Here is a 26,746-nt window from a genome sequence, read left to right as displayed (position 1 = left end):
TCCCTTGTCTGATTCTCCTCTTCATGATGCGCCATACATTTTCAATAGGAGATAGATCTGGACTGGCAGCAGGCCAGTCAAGCACACGCACTCTGTGTCTACAAAGCCACACTGTTGTAGCCTGTGCAGAATGTGGTCTGGCATTGTCCTACTGAAATAAGTATGGACGTCCCGGGAAGAGACGTCGCCTTGATGGCAACATATGTATCTCTAAAATCCTAATATACGCCTCAGAGTCAATGGTACCTTCACATACATGCAACTCACCCATGCCGTGGGCACTGATGCACCCCCATACCATCACAGATGCTGGCTTTTGCATCTTACGCGATAACAATCTGGATGGTCGTTTTCATCTTTGGCACGGAGAACTCAACGCCCGTTTTTTTCCGAAAGCTAGCTGAAATGTGGACTCATCTGACCACAGCACACGGTTCCACAGTATTTTGGTCTATCTGAGATGAGCTCGGGCCCAGAGAACTCGCCGGTGTTTCTGCATAGAGTTGATGTATGGCTTCCTCCTTGCGTAATACAGTTTCAAGTTGCATTTCTGGATGCAGCGGCATACTGTGTTGAGTGACAATGGTTTTCTGAAGTACTCCCGAGCCCAGGTGGCTATAATTGTCACAGTAGCATGGTGGTTTCTTAGGCAGTGCTGCCTGAGGGCTCGAAGATCATGCGCATTCAACAGTGGTTTCCGACCTTGCCCTTTACGCACTGAGATGTCTCTGAATTCTCTGAATCTTTTCACAATATTATGTACTGTCGATGTTGAAAAACCTAAATTCTCTGCAATCTTGCGTTGAGAAATGTTCCTTTTGAACTGACTAACAATTCTCTCAAATTTTGGCATAAAGGGGTGAGCTATGACCCATCCTTGCTTGCAAAGACTGAGCCTTTGATGGACGCTACTTTTATACCCAGTCATGATAGCTCACCTGCTACCAATTAGCCTGCTTAATGTGGAGTCTTCCAAACCAGTGTTACTTGAATATTCTGTGCACTTTTCAATCTTATTTTAACTCTGTCCCAACTTTTATCGAGTGTGTTGCAGCCATCAAATTCTAAATTTGCATATATTTACAAAATACAATTAAATTGGTCAGTAAAACTATTGAAAATCTTTTCTTTGTACTTTTGTCAGTTAAATAAAGGTTCATGTGAATTAACATATCACAGATTTTTGTTTTTATTGCATTTTGGAAAATATCCCAACTTTTCTGGAAGTGGGGTTTGTAGATAGGCACATGAATATGAAGAAAACCGAGGGACATGGACATTGTGTAAGAATAATGGATCAGTTCAGTTGGCCATTTGATTATTAATTACCCATTCCCGATGAAGGGTCTCAGTCCAAAACATCAACTGTTTATTCCTGTCCGTACATGCTGCCCAACCTGCTGAGTTCCTCCAGCATTTAGTGTGTGTTGCTTTGGATTTCTAGCATCTGCAGATTTTCTCACTGCTTTTCACTGTTTCTCACTATTTCTCACAGATTTTCTCACAGTTTTGTGTATGTTGCTGTGGATTTCCAGCATTTGCAGACTTTCTCACCGTTGTGGGCTGAGGGCCTGTTCCTGTGCTGTGCTGTGCTGTTCTATGTTCTAGGTTCTCTTTCTGGATAGTCCATGAACACCACCTCATTTTCTACACTATTTTAAATTTTTGATGTATTGTACTGTAATTTATATTATTTTTTGTGTGGTACTGTACTGCTGCTATGAAATGACAAATTTCATGATCTGTGTCAGTGACAGAAAATCTGATTCTGCTTCTGACTGGAGGGGTAGCCCAGGGTGGTGGAGCACAGTTCTGCTTGTCACATGCAGTCCATTATGAACAGTTCTGTCTCCAGGCTGTAAGAAGGATGTGATTAAGCTACAGAGCGTGCAGAGGAGATTCACAGGAATGTCTCCTCAACTGGAGGGTTTGCGTGATGAGGGGGGATTTGATAGAATCCTGGAGTAAAGGAGATTAAAGATTTATAAAGACATGAGGGGCATAGGAAAGGTAGAGTGACAGGAGTGATAGGTATTGGGATGGAAGGGGCATGGAGGGCTATGGCACAGGTGCGGGTCGATTGATGAAGGTAGAGCAGTAGATGTAGTGTACATGGATATCAGCAAGGCATTTGATAAGGTACCCCATGCGAGGCTTATTGAGAAAGTGAGGAGGCATGGGGTCCAAGGTGACCTTGCTTTAGGGATCCAAGGTGACCCTGCTTTGGGGATCCAGAACTGGTTTGCCAACAGAAGGCAAAGAATGTAGATGGGTCATATTCTGCATGGAGGTTAGTGACCAGTGGTGTGCATCAGGGATCTGTTCTGGGACCCCTTCTCTTCGTGATTTTTATAAATGACCTGGATAAGCAGGGATGGGTTAGTAAGTTTGCTGATGACACAAAGGTTGGGGGTATTGTGGATAGTGTGGAGGGCTGTCAGAGGTTACAGCGGGACATTGATAGGATGCAAAACTGGGCTGAGAAGTGACAGATGGAGTTCAACCCAGATAACTGTGAGGTAGTTCATTTCGGTAGGTCAAGTATGATGGCAGAATATAGTATTAATGGTAAGGCTCTTGGCAGTGTGGAGGATCAGAGGGATCTTGGGGTCCGAGTGCAGATTAACTGTGTGATTAAGAAGGCATATGGTGCATTGGCCTTCATCAACCGTGGGATTGAGTTTAAGAGCCGAGAGGTAATGTTGCAGCTGTATAGGATCCTGGTCAGACCCCACATGGAGTACTGTGCTCAGTTCTGGTCACCTCACTACAGGAAGGATGTGGAAACTATAGAAAGGGTGCAGAGGAGATTTATTACAAGGATGTTGCCTGGATTGGGGAGCATGCCTTACGAGAATAGGTTCAGTGAACTTGGCCTTTTCTCCTTGGAATGATGGAGGATGAGAGGTGACCTGATAGAGGTGTATAAGATGATGAGAGGCATTGATCGTGTGGATAGTCAGAGGCTTTTTCCCAGGGCTGAAATGGCTAACAAGGGAGGGCACAGGTTTAAGGTGCTTGGAAGTAGGTACGGAGGAGATATCAGAGGTAAGTTTTTTATGCAGAGAGTGGTGAGTGCGTGGAATGGGCTGCCGGCGATGGTGGTGGAGGTGGATATGACAGGGTCTTTTAATTGAGTCCTGGATAGGTACGTGGAGCTTAGAAAAATAGAGGGCTATGGGTAACCCTAGGTAATTTCTAAAGAAAGTACATGTTTGGCACAACATTGTGGGACGAAGGGCCTGTATTGTGCTGTAGGTTTTCTATGTTTCTATGATTGGATTTGCCAGAATAATGGATTAGCACAGACTAGTTCGGCTGAAGGATCTGTTTAAGCTTGTAGTGCTCTGAGTCCATAGCTTTAGAAAGCTCTACACTATTTTTGGAAGACATGGGTTTAGGGTGAGAGGGGGAAGATGTAAAGGGAATCTGAGGAGTATGGATTATTGATTTGCAGTTCGTTGTGTGTTGGTGTCAGGTTTGAGTTGGGTCTATTATAGAGTCCTGAGATCCCGAGACAGGTTATTGATGCGTGCTGTGCTGTGTGTTGGTGTCAGGTTTGAGTTGGGTGTACTACTGAGGGTCCTGAAATTCCAGTATAGGTTATTAATGAATGTTTTGCTGTGTGTTGGTAACAGGTTTGAGTTGGCACTCCAGCAAAACGAGATCATGGACGTGTTCTACGATGACTGGAATGGGCTCTCGGAGGAGGACAGTACCTTTGGAGGGAAGGCCGACGGCCACTTGAAGGAGTACCAGTCGTTCACAGACCTGCAGAAGAGCCAGGGCAGAAGAATCAGCAACATCGAATGGCACCCCGCAATCCTCGGTGAGGTCAGCCCCACAGGATGTAGCATACACAAGGGAGTGACTGGTTTATTCCTGTCACATGTACGGAGATACAGTGAAAACCTGTCTCACACACTGTTCATACAGTTCAGATCATCACACAGTGCATTGAGGTAGAACAGGGTAAAACAGTAACAGTGCAGGATAAAGTGTAACAGCTACAGAGAAAGTGCAGCTCAGGTAAACGATAAAACACAAGATCTTAAAAAGGTAGATAAGACTATAAAACATAGGAGCAGAATTAGGCCATTCAGCCCATCAGCTCTGCTCTACCATTTCATCATGGCTGATTTATTATCCCTCTTAACCCCATTCTCCTGCCTTCTCCCAGTAATCTGACTAATCAAGAACCTACCAGCCTCCATTTTAAACATACCCAATGGCTGAGTCTCCTGAGCAGTCCATGGCAGTGAATTCCACAGGTTCACCACTCTCTTGCCAAAGAGATTCCTCCTGATCTTTGTCCTAAAGAGACCCACTCCCCAGCACCCTCTCTGCCTTGGTGATTCAACTGCTCATCCACATACTTGTTCAATGTTGTGAGGGTCTCTGCCCCTACCACTCCTTCAGGCAGCGAGTTCCAGGTTCCAGGCTCCCTTTGAGTGGAAAACTTTTCCCCAGATCCCTTCTAAACCCTCACCCCATCCCCTAAACCAGTGGTCCCCAACCTCCGGGCCGTGGACCGATACCGATCCACGAAGCATGCAGGGGTGCAGCAGTAGCCTGGATGCACCCAGCACATCTTTATGAAAAAAGCGGAAATAAACAAGCTAATTAATTAGGTGCCGCCCAGCATGTAAATGTCAGCCCAGATCAGAGGCGATGTAATTGGGCAAGACGGGGGCAGGTGGTGTCTGCCTACTGATCAACACTGCGTGGTGCTCGGACACAGTGGCACTGTGGCTGCTGTAGTCAATGAAAAGGAGCCTTACGTATGCATCTTTATTCTCCAGGTGTTCTAAGGAGGAATGTAGGGCCAGAGAGATGGCATCTGCCGTTGACCTGTTGCTCCAGTAGGCGAATTGCAAAGCGTCCAGGTCTGGGCTCCTGCAGCCCAGACCTGGGACACCTGTCAGTGAAGTGTCGTCCCTACTATCTGCCACGGGAATTCACCTCGGTCATACTGACAGCGGTCTAAATTCCCCCCCCAGGCGGACGTGGAGTGTGCTCTGAACATACTGTATGCCAACATCAGTGAACGTGAGACCAGGTATCCAGAGGCCTTGCTCATTACAGCCGGGGACTTTAACCAGGCCAACCTCAGAAAGGCGCTGCCAAAGTTATACCAACATGTCTCCTGCCCCACTAGAGGCCCGATTATACTTGACCACAGCTACACAGCAGTCAAGGATGCCTACCGTTCCATCCCACGACCTCACTTCGGAAAATCGGACCATCAGGCCGTACTCCTCCTCCCGGCTTACAAACAGAAACTGAAGCGGGAGGTCACGGTGTCAAAAGTGGTGTCACGTTGGACGGAGGAAACGGATGAGGTCCTCCGTGACTGCTTTGAATCGGTGGACTGGTTAGTATTCAAGGACTCGGCAGCTAACCTCTGAGTATGCCTCAACTGTCACGGACTTTATTTGGAAATCCACGGAGGACTGTGTGTCTCGCAAGACGATCCGGGTATTCCCTAACCGGAAACCTTGGATGAATTATGAGGTCAAGTCCCTTTTAAAGGCGAGAGCTGCGGCTTTTAGGTCCGGGGATACCAGTCGCTACACGGAATCCAGGCGTGAACTCCAGAAAGCCATTAAGGGTGCCAAGAGGCAATATCGAGCCAAGTTGGAAGCCCAGGCTAACCAGAGGGATGCCAGTAGACTATGGCAGCGTCTAAATGAGATCACTGGGTGCAAAGAAAAGGCTGGGAATATCGATAACTGTGGCGCTTCTCTTCCTGATGAACTTAACGTATTCTACGCAAGATTCGAACAGAAGAGGAGCGTCCCGCTCCCTCCGGATGAACCGGACCTGGTGGCATCGAGATTCATCGTCACCGAGGAGGACGTTAGAAGGGCCTTCCTGAAGATAAATCCAAGGAAGGCAACGGGCCCAGATGGTGTCCCGGGACGGGTTCTCCGGGCCTGTGCAAGCCAGCTAGCTGGAGTGTTTGCTGACATCTTCAACTGCTCCTTGCTTCAGTCTAAGATCCCCTCGTGTTTTAAGAAGGTAACGATAATCCCAGTGCCGAAGAAGAGCAAGGTGGCATGCCTGAATGACTGTCAATTGCTATGAAGTGCTTCGAGAGATTGGTTATGGCACGCATCAACCACAGCCTACCGGTCAACCTCGACGCTTTGCAATTCGCCTACTGGAGCAACAGGTCAACGGCAGATGCCATCTCTCTGGCCCTACATTCCTCCTTAGAACACCTGGAGAATAAAGACGCATACGTAAGGCTCCTTTTCATTGACTACAGCTCTGCCTTTAATACAATCATTCCAAATAAACTGATTCCTAAGCTCCAGAACCTGGGCCTTAGCTCTCAAATCTGCAGCTGGATTTTCAACTTCCTCACAGACAGGACGCAGGCTGTAAAAATAGGGGACAAGCTCTCCTCTACAATCACTCTGAGCACCAGTGCCCAACAAGGCTGTGTACTCAGCCCCCTGCTGTCCTCACTGTACACCCATGATTGTGTAGCCAAGTTTCCATCGAACTCTATATATAAATTTGCTGATGACACCACAATTGTAGGCCGTATCTCAGGTAATGATGAGTTTGTGTACAGAGAAGAAATTAAGAACCTGGTGGCATGGTGCGAAGACAATAACCTATCCCTCAACGTCAGCAAGACGAAGGAATTGGTTGCTGACTTCAGAAGGAGTAGCGGACCGCACGACCCCATTTACATCGGTGGTGCGCAAGTGGAACAGGTCAAAAGCTAAGTTCCTCGGGGTCAATATCACAAATGACCTGACTTGGTCCCACCAAGCAGAGTCCACTGCCAAGAAGGCCCACCAGTGCCTTTACTTCCTGAGAAAGCTAAAGAAATTTGGTCTGTCCCCTAAAACCCTCACTAATTTTTATAAATGCACCGTAGAAAGCATTCTTCTAAGATGCATCACAACCTGGTACAGAAGTTGTCCTGTCCAAGACCGGAAGAAGCTGCAGAAGATCGTGAACACGGCCCAGCACATCACACAAACCAATCTTCCATCCATGGACTCACTTTACACCGCAGGCTGTCGGAGCAGTGCTGCCAGGATAATCAAGGACACGACCCACCCAGCCAACACACTGTTCGTCCCTCTTCCCTCTGAGAGAAGGCTCAGGAGCTTGAAGACCTGTACGGCCAGATTTGGGAACAGCTTCTTTCCAACTGTGATAAGACTGCTGAACGGATCCTGACCCAGATCTGGGCCGTACCCTCCAAATATCCGGACCTGCCTCTTGGTTTTTTCTTTGCACTACCTTACTTTCCCTTTTCTCTTTTCTATTTATGATTAATAATTTAAATTTCCAATATTTACTATCGATTTTGTACTCCAGGGAGCACGATGTGCAGAATCAAATATCGCTGTGATGACTGTATGTTCTAGTATCAATTGTTTGGCGACAATAAAGTATAAAGTATTAGCCATCTTGATCTCTCCAAATCAGCTTGGCACTGAGAGCAATCCAACCCCACACCGGGGTTAGTTGGATGGAAATTGAAACGCCTCCTCTCTGAATCACTTACTCCAATTCCATTTACGTCAATTTTGCAACATGGCTCATCCCTTGAATTCACTTCGTATTCACTTGCCTCTTCATTGTTTACAGTTCTAGGTTACCACAACTTAATTAAGAGAAGGTATTATTAATAACGTTTTCAGTCGAATTTATTGCCCTTTGAACCACCAGTAAGCTGTTGCTCACCTTTAGTAGTGCCATATTGACCTCTCTTGTGCCATTGCAATGAGCCAGGTCCGGGACAGGACTGAACGTTTCTCCTACCTTATTCATTTATTTAATTATAGACACAACAGAGAACAGGCCCTTTCGGCTCTTCAAGCCACGCTGGCCAGCAGTCCCCCAATTTAACCCTGGCCTAATCTCAGGACAATTTACAATGACCAATTAACCTACCAACCGGTACGTCTTTGTGCTGTGGGAGGAGACCGCAGCACCCGGTGGGAACCCGTGTGGTCGCACGAGCTGGAATGTCCGTACAAAACCAAGTCAGGTCCGGGGATTAAATTAAGACAGACCAAGGGTTTCTCATTTTGAAACAGTGAAATCATTTTTATGGAGATATTTTCAATGTTTTTGTCGGTGACTTTTCAGCTAAATTTGGAAAACCCCACCTTTGTTTTCCAGGGTTGGTGGCTGTGTCCGTGGTGGATATCATAACATTGGAGGACAGGATCAAGTCGATCAACAGAACAGTCCGTAGTCACTCGTACATCCTCTTCTGGAACTTCAGCGACCCAATTCACCCACAGGTACCCGAAGGTCTTCAGTACAACTCCTGTCAAACACCAGTCCAGAGCCAATGGTCATAAAGCACTGCAACACAGGAGCAGCCCTTTGGCCCATCTAGTCCTTGCCAAACTATTATTCTGTCTAGTCCCATCGACCTGAACCTGGACCATAGCCCTCCATACCTCTCCCATCCATGTACCTGTCCAAATTTCTCTTAAACGAAATCAAACCCAAATCCACCACTTCCACTGGCACACACTCACCAGCCTGAGTGAAGAAGTTTAAGTCCAGTCAAGTTTATTGTCATTTAACTATGTACATATATACAACATATATAACCATATAATGTACATAGAAATGAGACATTTCTACAAACCAGATTGCACAGAACACACAACATGATAATTTATGAAGGTAAGGATAAAATCTACAGATTAATTGCACATAAATAACAAACTGAAGTGTATTAAAATTAAATATTGTAAGGTGTGGAACAGATTAACCAGTGACACTTCGAATATGATGTGGCAGGGAGTTCAGAATCCTAACGGCCTGGGGGACAAAACTGTTTCCCATCCCGACTGTTCTTGTCTTTATGCTTCATAGTCTCCCGCCTGATGGTAGAAAGTCAAAGAGGATGCTGGATGGATGGGTGGGATTCTTAATACTACTAAGGGCTCTGCGTATGTAGCGCTCCTGATAAATGTCCCCGGTGGATGGTAGGGAGACCCCTATGATCCTCTCAGCTGTTCTCACAGTCCTCCGTAGGGACTTCCGGTCCGATGGCCGACTGGTCCCAGACCAGATGGGGATGTAACTTGTCAGGGTGCTCTCAGTGGTGCTCCTGTAAAATGCAGGATGGGGTCGGGGAACCATGCCTGCCTCAGTCTTCGGCAGTGGAGGCATTGCTGTGATTGTTCAGGGAGGCGATGTTAAGAGACCAGGTGAGGTCGTCCATGATTTGAACTCCCAGGAACTTAGTGCATTTAACTCAGGAGCCATGTATTCGCAGAGGGGGTTGGTTTGTCTGCATCTTGCTGACGTCCACAATGATTTCCTTTGTTTTCTCCATGTTCAGGCTTAGGTTGCTCTTCTCACACTCATCCACCAGCCACTCCACTTCCCCTTTACACTCTGTCGTGTCATTGTTCCTGATAAGACCAGCTGCTGTTGTGTCATCCACTAAGGAGATGACAGGGTTTGAGCAGGGTCCTGAGCACAGTCACACGTCAGCAGTGTGAACTGCAACGGGCTGAGCACACAGCACAGCGCTCAGTGTAATGGGACTAGAGACGTTGCTGCCCACACTGACTGACTGTGGCCCGTATTCAATTGCACCGAGGACAGTTTCCTCACCAGTTTCTGAGATGTGGTGAACACCAAACTGAAGCCTATAATCAGCGGTCTGGGACATGAGACCTCACTTTCAAGGTTGGACAGGAGAGAGTGGAGGGCAGAGGCTGTTGTATCATCAGTGGATTGACTTGAGTGATAAGTGAACTGGAAAGGGTCCAGTCCTGGGAGAAAGGCTTTAATGTGCTCCATGGTGAGTCGCTGAAAGCATTTCATAATGGTTGACGCTAATACCACCAGCAATACTCAATCAAGCAGGTTACTGTTGCCTTCTTTGGCAGTGGAACGATTGTTGCCACCGTGAAGACTGAGTAGACAATAGATTGTTCAAGAAAGATATTGAATGAATCGGTCAGCACCATCGTCGGCTGGGCTGAGCGGTCTTTCAGAACCTGACCAGCTTTCTGAAGTGTCTGCTCCCCTAGGCGGAGGGGTGCCTTCCTCACCAGCTCTTTGTTCTGTGCATCAAACCGGGAATCGAAGACACTCAGGGAGTGAAGCATCCTGGTCACTGATACACAGGGTAGACTAGCAGCCTGTAATCCTCTGAATTTCCTGCCACCATGTGCCCATGTCCCCTTCAGGTTTCCCCTTCAGGTTTCCTGTAAATATTTCACCTTTCACCCTTAACCCATGACCTCTAGTTCTCGTCTCACCCAACCTCAGTGGAAAAAGCCTGCTTGCATTTATCCTGTCTATACCCCTCATAATTTTGTAAACCTCTATTAAATTTCCCCTTGTTCTCCTATGCTTCAGGGAAAAAGAAGTCCTAACGTACTCAACCTTTCCCTATAACTCAGGTCCTCAAGTCCTGGCAATGTCCTTGTCAATTTTCTCTGTCCTCTTTCAATCTTGTTAACATCTTTCCTGCAGGTGAGTGACCAGAATCATTATCTCTGTTTCTCCACTTAACCTGCTGGTCTTGTTTCAGATTCCCACCAGCAATTTTTTTAAACACAAGAGATTCTGCAGATGCTGGAAATCCAGAGCAGCATCCACAAGATGCCAGAGGAACTGAGCAGGTCGGGCAGCGTCTAGGGAGGGAAGTAAGCAGCCAACGTTTCAGGTTGAGACCCTTCATCGGGACCTTTTTTTTACGTTTTAGGTTTGTTGATCTTTCCCAGTTAAACCACTAGACGGGGACACAAGTGTCCTGATTCAGGGTTTCAACCCAAAGTGTCAATTATTTCTTTCTCTGCCCCCCTCCCCCAAGGTTGCTGCTCAGCCTGCTAATTCCTCCTGCAGATTATATGTTGCAGCCACTAGATGGGGTTCAAAGCATTTGCAAAGCAGAATACATAGACCATGAGTGCAGTACATAGAACAATACGACATAGTACAGGCCGCTCTGTACACAGTGGTGTGCAGCATGATCAATCTAACCCTTCCCTCCCAATGTATTTCAATATATTCTTACAGGGGAAGTCCAGGGCCAAGCCCAGTGGCTCAGTTTCATGTGCAAACCAGCAGTGACAGTGATGACTTCACTTCCAGCATTTCCTTGTTGACCTTCACCACTCATTACCGATGCATCCTTGCTGGATACATCTCAGCTTGGTAGGGCAGCTGCTCTGGCCGTGGCCCCAGAGAGTTGTGAACACATTACGGAAACTAGCCTCCTCTCCACGGACTCTGTCTACACTTCTCGTTGCCTGAGGAAAGCAGCCAGCTTTATGAAATACCCAACTCAACCCGGACATTCTCTCTTCTCCCCATCGGGCAGAAGATACAAAAACCTAAAAGCACGTAGCACCAGACTCAAGCACAGCTTCTACCCCACTATTATAAGATTATTGAGCAGTCCCCTCCTACAATAAAAGGACACTTAACTTTACAGTCCGTCTTGCCGTGACTTATTGCCTGCCTGCACTGCAGTTTCTCCGTAACTGTGACACTTTATTCTGTGTTTGTTATTTTCTTACATTGTTCTACCTCAATGCACTGTGTAATGAAAATATCTCTATGGATGGCATGTAAAACAAATTTTTTTACTGTATCTCAGGACATGTGACGATAATAAACCAACTTACCAACTTTACGCCGCCACTGAAATCAGGTTTCATAGCCCCTCATTCTCCATTGCTCAGTGCAGCTCCCGTCTGCCGCGCCTCGAGGGAGGGACACGATGACATCAGAACTGTGTCTGCTGGCTCTAGTGCTGCCTGCTGTTCAGAACACAGCATGGGGCCTGTGTCTGAAAGACATTCAACTCCCTTGACCTAGTTCATCCTAACTCGAAGGCTCTCACTGAAAGATCACTGGTAAATAATTAACCCAAGTAAGTGATTCTGGAGTGTAAAAAGGGCAATTAACCTACTGTCCAAACACAGGTACGCAAGGAACAGAACTAATATGCATCCCGTTGTCAAATCCAGGCAACGCCTGGGATTATAAACGTACTCAATGAGAGACCAATGGAGGACCATGGTCCAGGTGCAGGTCGATGGGGACGAGGCTGAAGAGCAGGCCGACATGAAGTGGATGGGCCGTAGGGCCTGTTTCTGTGCTGTAGTGCTCTGAGACTCTGAGAATAAGGGGAAAACTAGCCCTGACCTCCATCACAACCCTGACCCTATTGCAACCGCAATTCAATCCCTTACCCTAACCGCAAACCCACCCCCTATCACAACCCCAACCGCAATCGCAACCCTGGCCCCATCACAAGCCTGACCCAAGAGAGAGGCTTTCCATTGGTCGAGATCTACCATGGACGTTATGTTCTAGCTGCCTCCTGTCAATACACAAGACAGTGTAGAAGCCAGGACCGTTCAATATGGAGAGCAAGCTGTTGCACATGCAGCAGGCTCCCATGCTCCATGCACCTGATGAATCCAAAGGAACGGCAGAGACTGATACAATTTGGAATCATGGTATCGCAGGAGTTGCCAATCAGCGTTGAACTCAATGTAGGACTGCCTTATGGACCCCAGCTCTAGATTTTCCCTCGCAGTTTACTCTCGAAGCCTTCCCCATAGCCGCAAAGCAGTGGAGGTTTGGGATCAGAGTTTTCCCTCTCCAAGCTGAGCTGCCAACCACGGCTGACAAGCTCCATCGGCCTGACACAACTTGCTTTAAAGCACCAGTAACCCAACTTTGCCCCTTCTCCTGTCAGAAGAAATGGTTCCACCAGTCTTAGTATCTAAGCACACGTGAAGTTCAGGAGGTGGACTTGGTTGTCTGAGTCTATTTGATGTGCACACCATTGGGAGCACTTAAAAGGCAGTGGGAGCTTGTCCCTATTGACTCTCCCGGCTATAACAACCTTAAAGAACGTCCGGAGACCCAACCCACATTCCAATCCCTCAATCTGATCCCAAACCCTTATTCCTTCCCAACAGCATCGTTCATCCCAGTCTGAAGCCCCAACTCAGGACCCACCCCCATCGCAGATCATGACTGCAGTTCAACCCCAGCGCTAGCCCCTACCCCACTCTGAATGTGTGCAGGCAGTGTGACTGGATAGACCCCTACCCTCTCTCTAACCCTCACCTCCCACTGTTTTCCAGATCATGCTGGAGGCTCCAGATGAAATTTACTGTTTCCAGTTTTGTCCCACAGACACCAACATTGTGGCGGGCGGCTGCACGAATGGCCAGGTATGGACTGACCCGTGAGTGAGTTACAGGAGCTCATCGGTAGTTAGCGGCAGCACGGTAGTGTAACGCTTCACAGTGCCAGTGATCAGGGTTCAATTCCCACCGCTGTCTGTAAGGAGTTTGCGCGTTCTCTCTGTGACCATGTAGCTTTCCTCCGGGTGCTCTTTCCTCCCACATTCCAAAACTTATGGGTTAGTAGGTTAACTGATCCCATGCGAGTTATTGGGGGGCGTGAGCTTGTTGGGCCGGGTACTGTGCCATATCTCTAAATAAAAACAAGTTAGAAACATAGAAAACCTACAGCACAATACAGGCCATTCAGCCCACAATGCTGTGCTGAACATGTACATACTTTAAAAATTACCTCGGGTTGTCTATAGCCCTCTACTTTTCTAAGCTCTATGTACCTGTCCAGGAGTCTCTTAAAAGACACTATCGTTTCCGCCTCCACCGCTGCCACCGGCAGCTAATTCCACGCACTCACTGCGTAAAAAAGCTTACCCCTGACATCTCCTATGTACCTACTTCCAAGCACTTGAAAATGTGCCCTCCTGTGCTAGCCATTTCAGCCCTGGGAAAAAGCCTCTGACTATCCACATGATCAATGCCTCTCATCGTCTTATACACCTCTATCAGGTCACCTCTCATCCTCTGTCACTCTAAGGAGAAAAGGCCAAGTTCATTCAACCTATTCTCATAAGGCATGCTCCCCAATCCAGGCAACATCCTTGCAAATCTCCTCTGCACCCTTTCTATAGTTTCCACATCCTTCCTGTAGTGAGGTAACCAGAACTGAGCACAGTGCTCCAAGTGGGGTCTGACCAGGGTTCTATATAGTTGTAACATTACCTTTCAGCTCTTGAACTCAGTCTCACGATTGATGAAGGCCAATGTACCCATATGCCTTCTTAACCACAGAGTCAACCTGCGCAGCAGCTTTGAGTGTCCTATGGACTCGGACCCCAAGATCCCTCTGATCGTCCACACTGCCAAGAGTCTTACCATTAATGCTATATTCTGCCATCATATTTGACCTACCAAAATGAACCACCTCACAGTTATCTGGGTTGAACTCCATCTGCCACTTCTCAGCCCATTTTTGCATCCTATCAATGTCCAATTGTAACCTCTGACAGCCCTCCACACTATCCACAACACCCCCAACCTTTGTGTCATCAGCAAATTTACTCTGGGTGCTTTGTTTTCCTGCCATGTTGCAAGGATGTACGGGTTAGGTTAGGAAGTCGTAGGCGTGCTGGTTGGCATCAGAAGCATGGCAACGCTTGCGAGCTGCCCAGCACAATCCCTTGACCACTACCCTACTGTGTGGCTGTAATGCTTGTGGTGGGGTGTCGCATTTGGTTTTGTGATACCCCTGTGAACTGCCCTGGGTCGTCGTACACAAGTGGAGAGGGTGTATATAAAAGAAGGTTGTCACAGTTAATGATGTTTGCACTCTAACCCCTGAGCAGGTTGTGCTGTGGGACATCAGTGAGTTTGCAGAGAGATTGCAGGGCTACCTTCCAAACGCAAAGCCCGAAACCCACAAATCAAACCTGCTGGTGAGTACAGGAAGGCACAAAATGAAATTTTGTGAGAGGGAGGGAATTGGAATTAGATTATCATTGTAACATGTACTGAGATACAATGAAAAGCTTGTCTTGTCATACTGTTCATACAGATCAAATCATAATACAGTGCAGGTAAACGAAGAAGTGCAGGATCACAACGAGGGTTTAATAAAGTTGTTCTTAAATTAAAATATAATTTAAAACAACTGAAATGTTTGTTGATGGCTTCAGTAAACACTATTGAGGGCCCAGAGGAGGTTCACAAAAATCTATTGTATATTGAAAGACCTCGACAGAATGGACGTGGAGAGGATCTTTCCTATAGTGGGGGAAGATAGGACCAGAGGGCACAGTTTATATTAGAGGGATGTCCATTTAGAACAGAGATAAGGAGGGATATCTTTAGCCAGGAGTAGTGAATCTGTGGAATTCCTTACCGCAGACAGCTGTGGAGGCCAAGTCATTAAGTATACACAGATCTCTCAGTGGGTGAGCATCTGGGGGACAGTGACCACTGCTCTCTGGCCTTTAGCATTATCATGGAAAAGGACAGAATCAGAGAGGACAAGAAAATTTTTAATTGGAGAAGGGCAAATTATGAGGCTATAAGGCTAGAACTTGCGGGTGTAAATTGGGATGATGTTTTTGCAGGGAAGTGTACTATGGATATGTGGTCGATGTTTAGAGATCTCTTGCAGGATGTTAGGGATAAATTTGTCCCGGTGAGGAAGATAAAGAATGGTAGGGTGAAGGAACCATGGATGACAAGTGAGGTGGAAAATCTAGTCGGGTGGAAGAAGGCAGCATACATGAATTTTAGGAAGCAAGGATCAGCTGGGTCTATTGAGGAATATAGGGAAACAAGAAAGGAGCTTAAGGGGCTGAGAAGAGCAAGAAGGGGGCATGAGAAGGCCTTGGCGAGTAGGGTAAAGGAAAACCCCAAGGCATTCTTCAGTTATGTGAAGAAAAAAAGGATGACAGGAGTGAAGGTAGGACTGATTAGAGATAAAGGTGGGAAGATGTGCCTGGAGGCTGTGGAAGTGAGCGAGGTCCTCAATGAATACTTCTCTTTGGTATTCACCAATGAGAGGGAACTTGATGATGGTGAGGACAATATGAGTGAGGTTGATGTTCTGGAGCATGTTGATATTAAGGGAGAGGAGGTGTTGGAGTTGTTAAAATACATTAGGACGGATAAGTCACCGGGGCCTGACGGAATATTCCCCAGACTGCTCCACGAGGCGAGGGAGGAGATTGCTGAGCCTCTGGCTAGGATCTTTATGTCCTCGTTGTCCACGGGAATGGTACCAGAGGATTGGAGGGAGGCGAATGTTGTCCCCTTGTTCAAAAAAGGTAGTAGGGATAGTCCGGGTAATTATAGACCAGTGAGCCTTATGTCTGTGGTGGGAAAGCTGTTGGAAAAGACTCTTAGAAATAGGATCTATGGGCATTTAGAGAATCATGGTCTGATCAGGGACAGTCAGCATGGCTTTGTGAAGGGCAGATCATGTCTAACAAGCCTGATAGAATTCTTTGAGGAGGTGACCAAGCATAGAGGTGAGGGTAGTGTAGTGGATGTGATCTATATGGATTTTAGTAAGGCATTTGACAAGGTTCCACATGGTAGGCTTATTCAGAAAGTCAGAAGGCATGGGATCCAGGGAAGTTTGGCCAGGTGGATTTAGAATTGGCTTGCCTGCAGAAGGCAGAGGGTCATGGTGGAGGGAGTACATTCAGATTGGAGGATTGTGACTAGTGGTGTCCCACAAGGATCTGTTCTGGAACCTCTACTTTTCATGATTTTTATTAACGACCTGGATGTGGGGGTAGAAGGGTGGCTTGGCAAGTTTGCAGATGACACAAAGGTTGGTGGTGGTGTAGATAGCATAGAGGATTGTCAAAGATTGCAGAGAGACATTGATAGGATGCAGAAGTGGGCTGAGAAGTGGCAGATGGAGTTCAACCCAGAGAAGTGTGAGGTGGTACACTTTGGAAGGACAAACTCCAAGGTAGAGTACAAAGTCAATGTAGGATGCTTGGTAGTGTGGAGGAGCAGAGGGATCTCGGGGTACATGTCCACAGATCCCTGAAAGTTGCCTCACAGGTGGATAGGGTAGTTCAGAAAGCTTATGGGGTGTTAGCTTTCATAAGTCGAGGGATAGAGTTTAAGAGTCGCGATGTAATAATGCAGCTCTATAAAACTCTGATTAGGCCACACTTGGAGTACTGTGTCCAGTTCTGATTGCCTCATTATAGGAAAGATGTGGAAGCATTGGAAAGGGTACATTGGAGATTTACCGGGATGCTGCCTAGCTTAGAGAGTGTGCATTATGATCAGGAATTAGGGGTGCTAGGGCTTTACTCTTTGGAGAGAAGGAGGATGAGAGGAGACATGATAGAGGTGTACAAGATAATAAGAGGAACAGACAGAGTGGATAGCCAGCGCCTCTTTCCCAGGGCACCACTGCTCAATACAAGAGGACATGGCTTTAAGATAAGGGGTGGAAAGTTCAAGGGGGATATTAGAGGAAGGCTTTTTACTCAGAGAGTGGTTGGTGCGTGGAATGCACTGCCTGAGTCAGTGGTGGAGGCAGATACACTAGTGAAGTTTAAGAGACTACTAGACAGGTACGGTATATGGAGGAATTTAAGGTGGGGGGGTTATATGGGAGGCAGGGTTTGAGGGTCGGCACAACATTGTGGGCCGAAGGGCCTGTACTGTGCTGTACTATTCTGTGTTCTATGTTTTATAATTAAAACGGAGGTTGGTAAGTTCCTGTGATGTACTGGGCCTCTTCCACTACTTTCTGTAGATTTTTCCATTCCTGGGCATGGGTGTTTCCATACCAGGTCGTGATGTAACCTGTCAGGACTCTCATCCTGTCTCTCATCCAAGCTCTTCTCCATCCAGTTAACCAGACTAGATTCTCCCTTCGCTTTCCCAGAGTATGTTGGCCCAAATTCCAAATGTGCTTCAGGGACTTTCTCATAAACCTTGGGCTGTTTCTCTTCAAGAAATGAGCTGGGCAGATGTTAGTAAAGGCAGACAATAGTGAAGCCCCCAGCAGATCCCACTGATTCCCCAGAAGCCATGGACAGTAAATGTCCTGACGAAGGGTCTCGGCCTGAAACGTCGACTGCACCTCTTCCTACAGATGCTGCCTGGCCTGCTGCGTTCACCAGCAACTTTGATGTGTGTTGACAGTAAATGGAATGAGGATTCTGGGCTGGAATCACTGCACAGCCAAAGCAGCAGCCAAACTTCAGAAATACTTCAGGAGTTGACGTGTCTACCAGTCTTGCTTAGAACATAGAACAGTACAGGCCCTTTGACCCACAATGTGGTGCCAACCTTATAACCTACTCTATGATCAATATAACCCTTTCTTCAGATTCAGATTCAGAACTATTTATCTCACATACATCATAACATAGAGAGAAATGTGTCATTTGCATCACACCTTGACCAGTGGGATAACTTCACTCAATTTCATCTGTCCCATCACTGAGCAGATCCCACAACCCATGGACTTCCTTGTACAATGCTGTAAGGTTCTATGTTCTAACCCCCTGTAAGTCCGATGATCATCTTCAACCCTAAGGATTGAGCAAAGCAGTCGAGCACCTCCCCTCCATCTGAAAAAAAAACAGGATTTCCCAGTGGACAACCATTTCCATTCTAATCCCCATTCCCATTATGACATGTCGACCCATGATCTCCTCTCTGCCATGATGAGGTTGGGAGAGCAATCCCTAATATTTCATCTAGTAGCCTGCAACCTGATGGATCTCTGTTTATTTTCTGATCCTTACAGTTCTTCCAGGAGTCAGGAATGACAATCTGTCTTAATTCCAATATTTCAGTTTATCTTAGAGTACAAACAAATGCTAAGCAAACTAAATAAAGAGCTGAGAAACAATGCTAAGAGGTTGGAAAAGCAGCACTTATATTCTGTCTGGGTAGCCCCCAACCCGATGGCGTGAGCTTTAATTTCTCAAACATCTGGTAATTGTTTCCCTACCCTGCTTCACATTCCCTTTTCCCTCTTTCACCTTACATCCTTACCTGCCCATCACCTCCCTCTAGCGCTCTTTGCCCTTCCCTTTCTTCCAGGACCTCTGTCCTCTCCTATAACATTCCCCCTTCTCCAGCCCTTTACCTCTTTCACCAAACAACTTCCCAGATCTTTACTTCACCTCTCCCTCTCTCCCAGTTTCACCAATCACCTACTACCTTGTACTTCTTCCTCCCCCCCCCTCCACTTTCTCACTCCACTTCTCATCTCTTTTTTCCCGTCTTAATGAAGGTTCTTAGCCCAAAATGTCGACTGTTTCCTCTTTTCCATTGTTGTTGCCTGGCCCGCTGCATTTTACGTGTGTTGCTTTGGATTTCTAGCATCTGCTTCTTTTATTTCTGATTATTAAGGTGATAAACTGTTAGTTTAGCTACTATACAACTTTCTGCCAGTGAGTGGGGATGAACCACCACTGACTGAAAAATTTGTTAAAAGTACAAATGTTATAAAAGATGTTATTTAAAAAAAACAGTGGCTTCCAACAAACATGATGGCATGTACACTGAATTCTTTAACTTCCTTTAATTTTTTTCCCTTCCCCATCACCCCTTACCTCTGCACCTCACCAGCCTATCACCTCCTCCTGGTGCCCCTCCTCCTTCCTTTTCTCCCATGGTCCACTCTCCTCTCCTATCAGATTTCTTTCCCTCCAGCGGTTTACCTTTTCCACCTATCACCTCCCAGCTTCTTACTTCATCTCCCCTCCCCCACCCACCTTCTTATTTTAGCATCTCCCCCCTTCCTTTGCAATCCTGATGAAGGATCTCAGCCCAAAACGTCGGCTGCCTATTCCTCTCCACGGATCCTGCCTGCCCTGCTGAGTTCCTTCAGTGATTTCTATGTTTGTTTGGAATGCTGCTTACAAGATATGTTAAAGTAAAGTTGTTCCTGATGTTTCAATTCCCAGCCTGAGTTGGATCCGGCATCTCCTTGTGAAGTCCCTATTGCTCGTCACTGTGCAGTGTCATCCATAGACAATGGCCACAAGTCCCTCATCACTGACCTGTGCTGGCTGCCCGATCACTTTCAGGTAAGAAAAATTCTTGTCCAAATGTTTAGTGAGATGAGAACTGGAGGTCATGGGTTAAAGATGAAAGGTGAAATGTTTAAGTGGAACCTGAGGGGGTACTTCTTCAATCACAGAATGGTCAGAGTGTGGAACGAGCTGCCAGAAGATGTGGTGGTGCTGGGCTTGATCTCAACATTTAAGAGAAGTTCGGATACATGGATCAGAGGGATATGGAGGGATATGGTCTGGGTGCAGGTCAACGGTACTAGACATAATAACAGTTCGACATGGACTAAGTTGGCCAAAGGGCTTGCTTCTGTTCTGTGGTGTTCTATTGGTTGTGGTCATCAACTGGGAAGGTCACCATTTATCACCCCTGGCCTCCTGGTCTCTGAGAAGTTCAATAGTTTCAATAGGTACATATAATGTCAGAGAAATGTACACAATATACATCTGGAAATTCTTTTTCTTCATTTGGGGGAGAGCCGCCTTCTCGATCCACTGCAGTCCTTGGGGTGAAGGAGCTCCCTTACCGCTGTCAGGGAGGGAGTTCCAGCATTTAGATATAAACGTCCATGTTACATGGGATTACAATTCAGTGGGGAACCCGCAGGAACCTCTGCCCTCCTTGATGCTCAAGGTCATGGTTCTAAGAAGGAATCAGGAGGTCCAGGGGCCTGAAGACTCACACCTCAAAGTTCGACAACAGCTTCGTCCCCACTGTCAACAGGTTCTTGAACCAATCTAAAAATCCTTCATTCTGACTCGTTGTTATTTCCCTCGACTTACACTAATGCATTATGCCTCATTCCGATAGGACTGTCATGTTGATTTTAGTTGATGTAATTCATGTTTGTCTAGTCAACAATGTATTGTGCTGCTGTTGTCGCAAAAAGGTTATTTTCAAGAACATGAACATTGGTTTCTCCAACTTCCAGTAATTTTTCCCTCTCCTCCTCCCCCCTTCTTCAATTCTACACTCTGGCCTCTTATCTCTTCTCCTCCCATGCCTATCACCTTAAAGTTCAAAGTACAATTTATTGTCAGAGTACTTACAACCCAGACATTCTTTCTCCTGCAAGTCTATAGTATAGTAACTGTAAACAGGATCAGAGAAAGAGCAAGACCATAGAAAACAAACTGTGTAAATGCAAATATAAATAAATAGGATTAAATAACAAGAGCATGAAATAACAAGATAAAGAGTCCTTAAAGTGAAATCATTGATTGTGGGAACATCTCAATGGATGAGTGTAATTATCTCCTGTTGTTCAAGAGTCTGATGGTTGAGGGGTAGTAACTGTTCTTGAACCTGGTGGTGTGAGTCCTGGGGCTCCTGTACCTTCTAATTGAAAGCAGCAGCGAGAAAGAAGCATGGCCTGAATGGTGAGGATTTTTGATGATGGATGCTGCTTTTCTACAGCAGTGTTTCATGTAGATGTGTGGAGTGGTTTGGCTGGCTTTACTTGTTATGTACTGGGCCAAATCCACTACCTCCCTTGGGAGTTCCTCCTCCTTCACTTTCTCCTATAGATCCTTCTCCTGTCAGATTCCTTCTTCTAAAACCCTTTACCTTTTTCACCTATCACCTCCCAGCTTCTTACTTCACCCCCACCCCAACTCCCCCACCCATCTGGCTTCACCTTCTAGCTCTTCCTCTTTCTTTTCCCTCCCACCGACTTATTCTGATATCTTCTGCATTCCTTTCCAATCCTGATGAAGGATCTCGGCATAAAAAGTCAACTGTTCATTCATTTCCATAGATACTGCCTGACTTGCTGAGTTCATCCTACATTTTGTGTGTGTTACCTTTCAAGAAATCTTGGTCTGGACCCCCATACCAATAAACTTAACACATAGAACATTACAGCACAGTTCAGTACAGGCTCTTCAGCCCACAATGTTGTACGAAACTTCTAACCTACCCTAAGGTTAATCAAATCCTTTACTCCCACATACCTCCATTTTTCTATCATCTATGTGCCTACCAAAGAACCCCTTAAACTTTTATTTTTATTTTATTCAGAGATGCAGCACAGACCAGAACCTTCCGGCCCAACAAGCTGGGCCACCAGCAGCCCACCTATTTAACCCTAGCACAATCATGGGGCCATTTACTGGCCTAGCCGGTCCGTCTTTGGACTGTGGGAGGAAACCGAAGCACTGAGAGAAAACCCGCATATTCCTCGAGGAGTGTGTACAAACTCCTTACAGAGGACACCAGGATTGAACTCTGATGCCCTAAGCTGTAATGTGCTAAGCACTACGCTAATGTGGTGCCCAAATATCCCTGATGTATCAACCTCCACCACCCACCCAGGCATCTACCACTCTCTGTGTCAAAATAAAAACTTACCTCTGATATTGCCCCCTATACCTTTCTCCAATCTCCTTAGATTTATGCCCTGCTCTCCTTGTCACTGTGAAGGTAGGGTGAGCCATTTTCAGTCTGGTAAAATGTCTCTGGTTGCCCACTTGATCTATAAACACCTCATGATGTAGCAGGGGAGACTGGGTCTGTTAGGCTTGTGTTCACTGGAGTTTCAAAGAGGGGGAGGGGGATCTCAAAGCAGCGTTTTTAAGGACTGGTCAGACCAGATATGGGAAAGCTGTTCCTGCGCTGAGGAGTTTTGACCTACCATTCAATGGTTCAGGTAACCGGATGCAGAACCAAAATCAGGAGAAATGATTGAATCTCAATCAGGTTTATTAACCCTGTCATAGATGTTGTGAAATTATCTCCAGTCCGTTTCGACATGTCAGTTCATGGCCTCCTCTTCTACAACAATGAGGCCACTCTCAGGTTGGAGGAGCAACACTTTATATTCCGTCTGTTTAGCCTCCAACCTGATAGCACGAACTTCGATTTCTCTCCGTCATTTCTTTCCCCTCCCTCTTCTCTTTTCTTCAATTTCCCTCCCTGGTCTCTTACCTCTTCTCTTCACCTATCACCTCTTCCCGGTGCTCTTCCTCCTCCCCTTTTCTCACCTGGTTCACTCTCCTCTCCTATCAGATTCCTCCTTCTCCAGCCCTTTATCTTTTCCACCTATCACCTCCCAGCATCTTCCTTCAACTTCTCTCCCACCCACCTGGCTTCACCTTCCACCTTCGAGCTTGTCCTCTCCCCCTCCCCCAACCTTATTCTGGCATTCTCCCCTTTTCTTCCCAGACTTGATGAAGGGTCTCAGCCTGAAACGTTGACAGTTTATTCATTTCCACAGATGCTGCCTAACCTGCTGAGGTCCTCCAGCATTTTGCGCGTGTTATTGTGAAATTTGTTCTTTTGTGGCAACAGTACTCCGCAAAGACAGAGAGAAATAACAAGGTTTATACACAGAATGCTCAGAAATCTTGTGGCAGGAGGGAAGGAATTCTTCTTGAATCATTGAATGTGGGTCTTCAGGCTTATGTACCTCTTCCCTGATGGTGATAATGAAAAGCAGGCATGTCCCAGATGGTAAGGGCCCTCATTACTGGATGCCCCCTTCTTGAGACATCACCTCTTGAAAATATCTCAGAGGGTGGTGACTGTATGGAATTCTCTCCCACAGAAAGCAGTGGAGACCAAGTCATTATATATAATGGATGCAACACACATCAAAGTTGCTGGGGAACACAGCAGGCCAGGCAGCATCTCTAGGAAGAGGTACAGTCGACGTTTCAGGCCGAGACCCTTCGTCAGGACTAACTGAAGGAAGAGTGAGTAAGGGATCTGTCCAGCTCTTGGCTCCATCCCTCCCCCTCCTGTCTTCTCCTAGCATTTTGGATCTCCCCCTCCCCCTCCAACTTTCAAATCCCTTACTAACTCTTCCTTCAGTTAGTCCTGACGAAGGGTCTCGGCCTGAAACGTCGACTGTACCTCTTCCTAGAGATGCTGCCTGGCCTGCTGCGTTCACCAGCAACTTTGATGTGTGTTGCTTGAATTTCCAGCATCTGCAAAATTCCTCTTGTTTGCATATATAATGGATTCTGGTTAACTGGGACACACCGGGGCCAGTACGTTTAGGGCCAATTAAGTGGCTGCCTCAATTAGCCCAAGTTTAATGGAAATAGTTGAAAAGATATAAAAAAAGACTGTTACTGTTCAACTGAGTAACATATTTTATATATATATATATATATATATATATATATATATGTGTGTGTGTATGAAATATAGAACAAATTAGAATACTAACAATATGACTACAGTACTATAAAACTGTGCATGAGTTCCTTATAGTTATTGACAGGGGAATTCATACCGAGTTCTTTTGGTTGACTGTAAATAAACAAAATCAGTGCAGACACTTAGTGCAGATAACAGAATGCCTTTGTTGCTTTCCTGCATGAAGTAGTGTTGCAATCCAACAATAAGTTTCCTGGCACGTTATCAAAAATCACTGCTTTTAGAACCGGCATCCATCGGCCCAAATGAATAACACAAGCACACGTAATTGATGCTGTTTAAAAACTGTTCCCTCTGTGCACAGCGTAGTGTCCAACTGCAACACAAGCGCAAGTGACAGACACTAGTTAGAAATTGTTCGGCAACAGTCTCCTGCCCCAATTAAGTGGCAAAATGTCCCAAATAAATGAGGGGACTCCAAGCTATTTTCCTCGATTAGTTTTTGTTCTTTAAGAGTTGTCCCAAATAAAAGGCTATGCCAATTAACCGGAATCATGGATATATTCAGGAATGAACAGGATACATTATTTGATGCCAAAGGGATGAAGGGATATGGGGAGAAAGTGGGAACGGGTGAGTTGGATGATCAGACACGATTCTCTTGAATTTGAAATGGAAGGACCAAATGCCTTCATTCTGCTCCTATTTTCTATATTTCTATGTTTTATCTGGCATTACTTAAATTAAATTTATGTTTATTTCCAGCTAACAAAGTATGGGGTCCCATATGAGAACACAGATGGGCTGTGTGTCCAACTTATCACCTGCTCTCCAGACTGGTAGGTATATACTGTGTGTTCTTATTTATCACACACAGATATCCATCAACCATTCATCTTGAGTAGTATAGAGACCCTCTATGGATCGCGGTCAACCATGGAAGATGCGTCCTACCTGACTATGTTGTCGGCGGAGCACTGTTGGTCAATACACAGGCTAGTGCAGTACAATATGGAGGGCAAGCTGTTGCCCATGTGACAGGCTGCCCCCTCTCCACGCAGCTGATCGATCCAAAGGAATGGCAGAGACTGATACAGTTTGGCACCGGTGGTGTTACAGGAGATGCCAGTCAATGTTGAACTCAACGTAAGACTGCCTTGGGGACTCCAGCTCTGGAGCTTTCCCCCCCGCGTTGGTATAGCCACAAGGCAGCGGAGGTTTGAGATCTGAGTTTTCTTTCTCCTTGATGAGTTGCAACCATGGCTGACGAGCCCCATCTGCCCAGAGCGACTGGTTTTAGGGCACCAGTAACCCACCTTTGCCCCTTCTCCTGCCAGTAGAAACGGTTCCACTGGGCTTAGTGGCAAAGCACATGTGAAGTCCAGGACCCCAAACAAGAGAAAATCTACATTTGCTGGAAATCCGAAGCAACACACACAAAGTGCTGGAGGAACTCATTGGGCCAGTCAGCATCTATCAGGAAGAGTAAACAGTTGATGGTTGGGCTGAGAAAGGACTGGAAAAGAAGAGAAGTCAGAATAAGAAGGTGGGGGGAGGGGAGGAATAAGTACAAGGTGGTAGGTGATAGGTGATAGTTGAAACCGGGAGAGGGGAATGAGTGAAGTACAGAGCTGGGAAGTTGATTGGTAAAAAAGATACAGGGCTGGAGAAGGGGAAATCTTATAGGAGAGGACAGAAGATCATGGAAGAACAGGAAGTGGGCCATTTCTTTAGCCAGAGAGTGGTGAATCTGCGGAATTCAGCTGTGGAGGCCAAGCCTTTATGTATATTTAAGGCAGAGGGTGATAGATTCTTGATTGGTCAGGACATGATGGGATACCATAAGACCATAATATATAGGAGCAGAATTAGGCCAACTGGCCCATTGACTCTGCTCCATCATTTCATCATGGCTGATCCAATTTTCCTCTCTGCTTTAATATCCTGCCTTCTCTCCATAACCCTGACCAATCAAGAATTTATCTACCTCCCTTTTCTTTCCTTCATGGCCTTCTGTCCTCTCCTATCAGACTCCCACTTCTCCAGCCCTGTATCTCTTTCAGCAATCAAATTCCCAGCTCTTTACTTCACCCCTCCTCCTCCTGGTTTCACCTATCACCTTGTCTTCCTCCCCTACCCCCACCTTCTAACACTGACTCCTCATCTCTTTTTTCCAGTCCTGATGAAGGGTCTCAGCCCAAAATGCCGACTGTACTCTTTTCCATAGATGCTGCCTGGCCAACTGAGTTCCTCCAGCATTTTGTGTGTGTTGCTTGGATTTCCAGCATCTGCAGATTTTGCTTTGCTTGCGATCGTACACTGCATACAATTATAAGGGAAGTATATTTACAAATTTCAGCTTTATCGAACAGTTGGTAGGAAAAAGAAAAGAAAAAATAAAAAGGGCCTATCACAGTTAAACCAGTCCAAATGTGTACATAAGCTGGAGCTCATGTTGAAGTTGTCTTTAACTCACGCGCTGGACCCCGGTCTGTGTGAAAGCACACACCACCTTCTGAATGTCACTCGAAATCCATCTCGAACGATCGGGCTCCCCCACGGGAGTATTGGTCCTTCTTCCTTGCAGCTATTCACCTGCACCAACACCTTGTGTAACAAGCTATGCATCCTCAGCCATCTTCCCTCCTGTCTTCTCCTAGCCTCTGCCAAAAAGTCCTCGACCCACACCAGTGTCCATTATCAAAAACCTCTCCGCCAGTTTCTTCTAGAATCTTCTCCCAATTCCACCATCCTGATTCGCTGACACAACATTC

At 46.3% G+C, this 26,746-nt stretch overlaps 1 protein-coding gene across 2 annotated transcripts in view; it reads left to right on the top strand.

Moving 5' to 3' along the window:
* The window catches only part of dnai3 (dynein axonemal intermediate chain 3), a 120,865-nt gene that overhangs the window by 46,751 nt on the left and 47,368 nt on the right, over positions 1-26,746 (top strand). For both annotated transcript variants that reach the window (XM_072274572.1, XM_072274571.1), the window contains exons 8-13: positions 3,639-3,829; positions 8,155-8,279; positions 13,119-13,208; positions 14,681-14,770; positions 19,763-19,885; positions 24,738-24,811. In XM_072274572.1, coding sequence (XP_072130673.1) covers positions 3,639-3,829; positions 8,155-8,279; positions 13,119-13,208; positions 14,681-14,770; positions 19,763-19,885; positions 24,738-24,811 — 693 coding nt within the window. The remainder of the gene's footprint in view (positions 1-3,638; positions 3,830-8,154; positions 8,280-13,118; positions 13,209-14,680; positions 14,771-19,762; positions 19,886-24,737; positions 24,812-26,746) is intronic.

This window comes from Mobula birostris, chromosome 12, assembly GCF_030028105.1.
Source record: "Mobula birostris isolate sMobBir1 chromosome 12, sMobBir1.hap1, whole genome shotgun sequence".
Taxonomy (NCBI): domain Eukaryota; kingdom Metazoa; phylum Chordata; class Chondrichthyes; order Myliobatiformes; family Myliobatidae; genus Mobula; species Mobula birostris.
The sequence above is the reverse complement of the archived record's forward strand: the minus strand, read 5'-3'. Positions and strand labels throughout refer to the sequence as shown.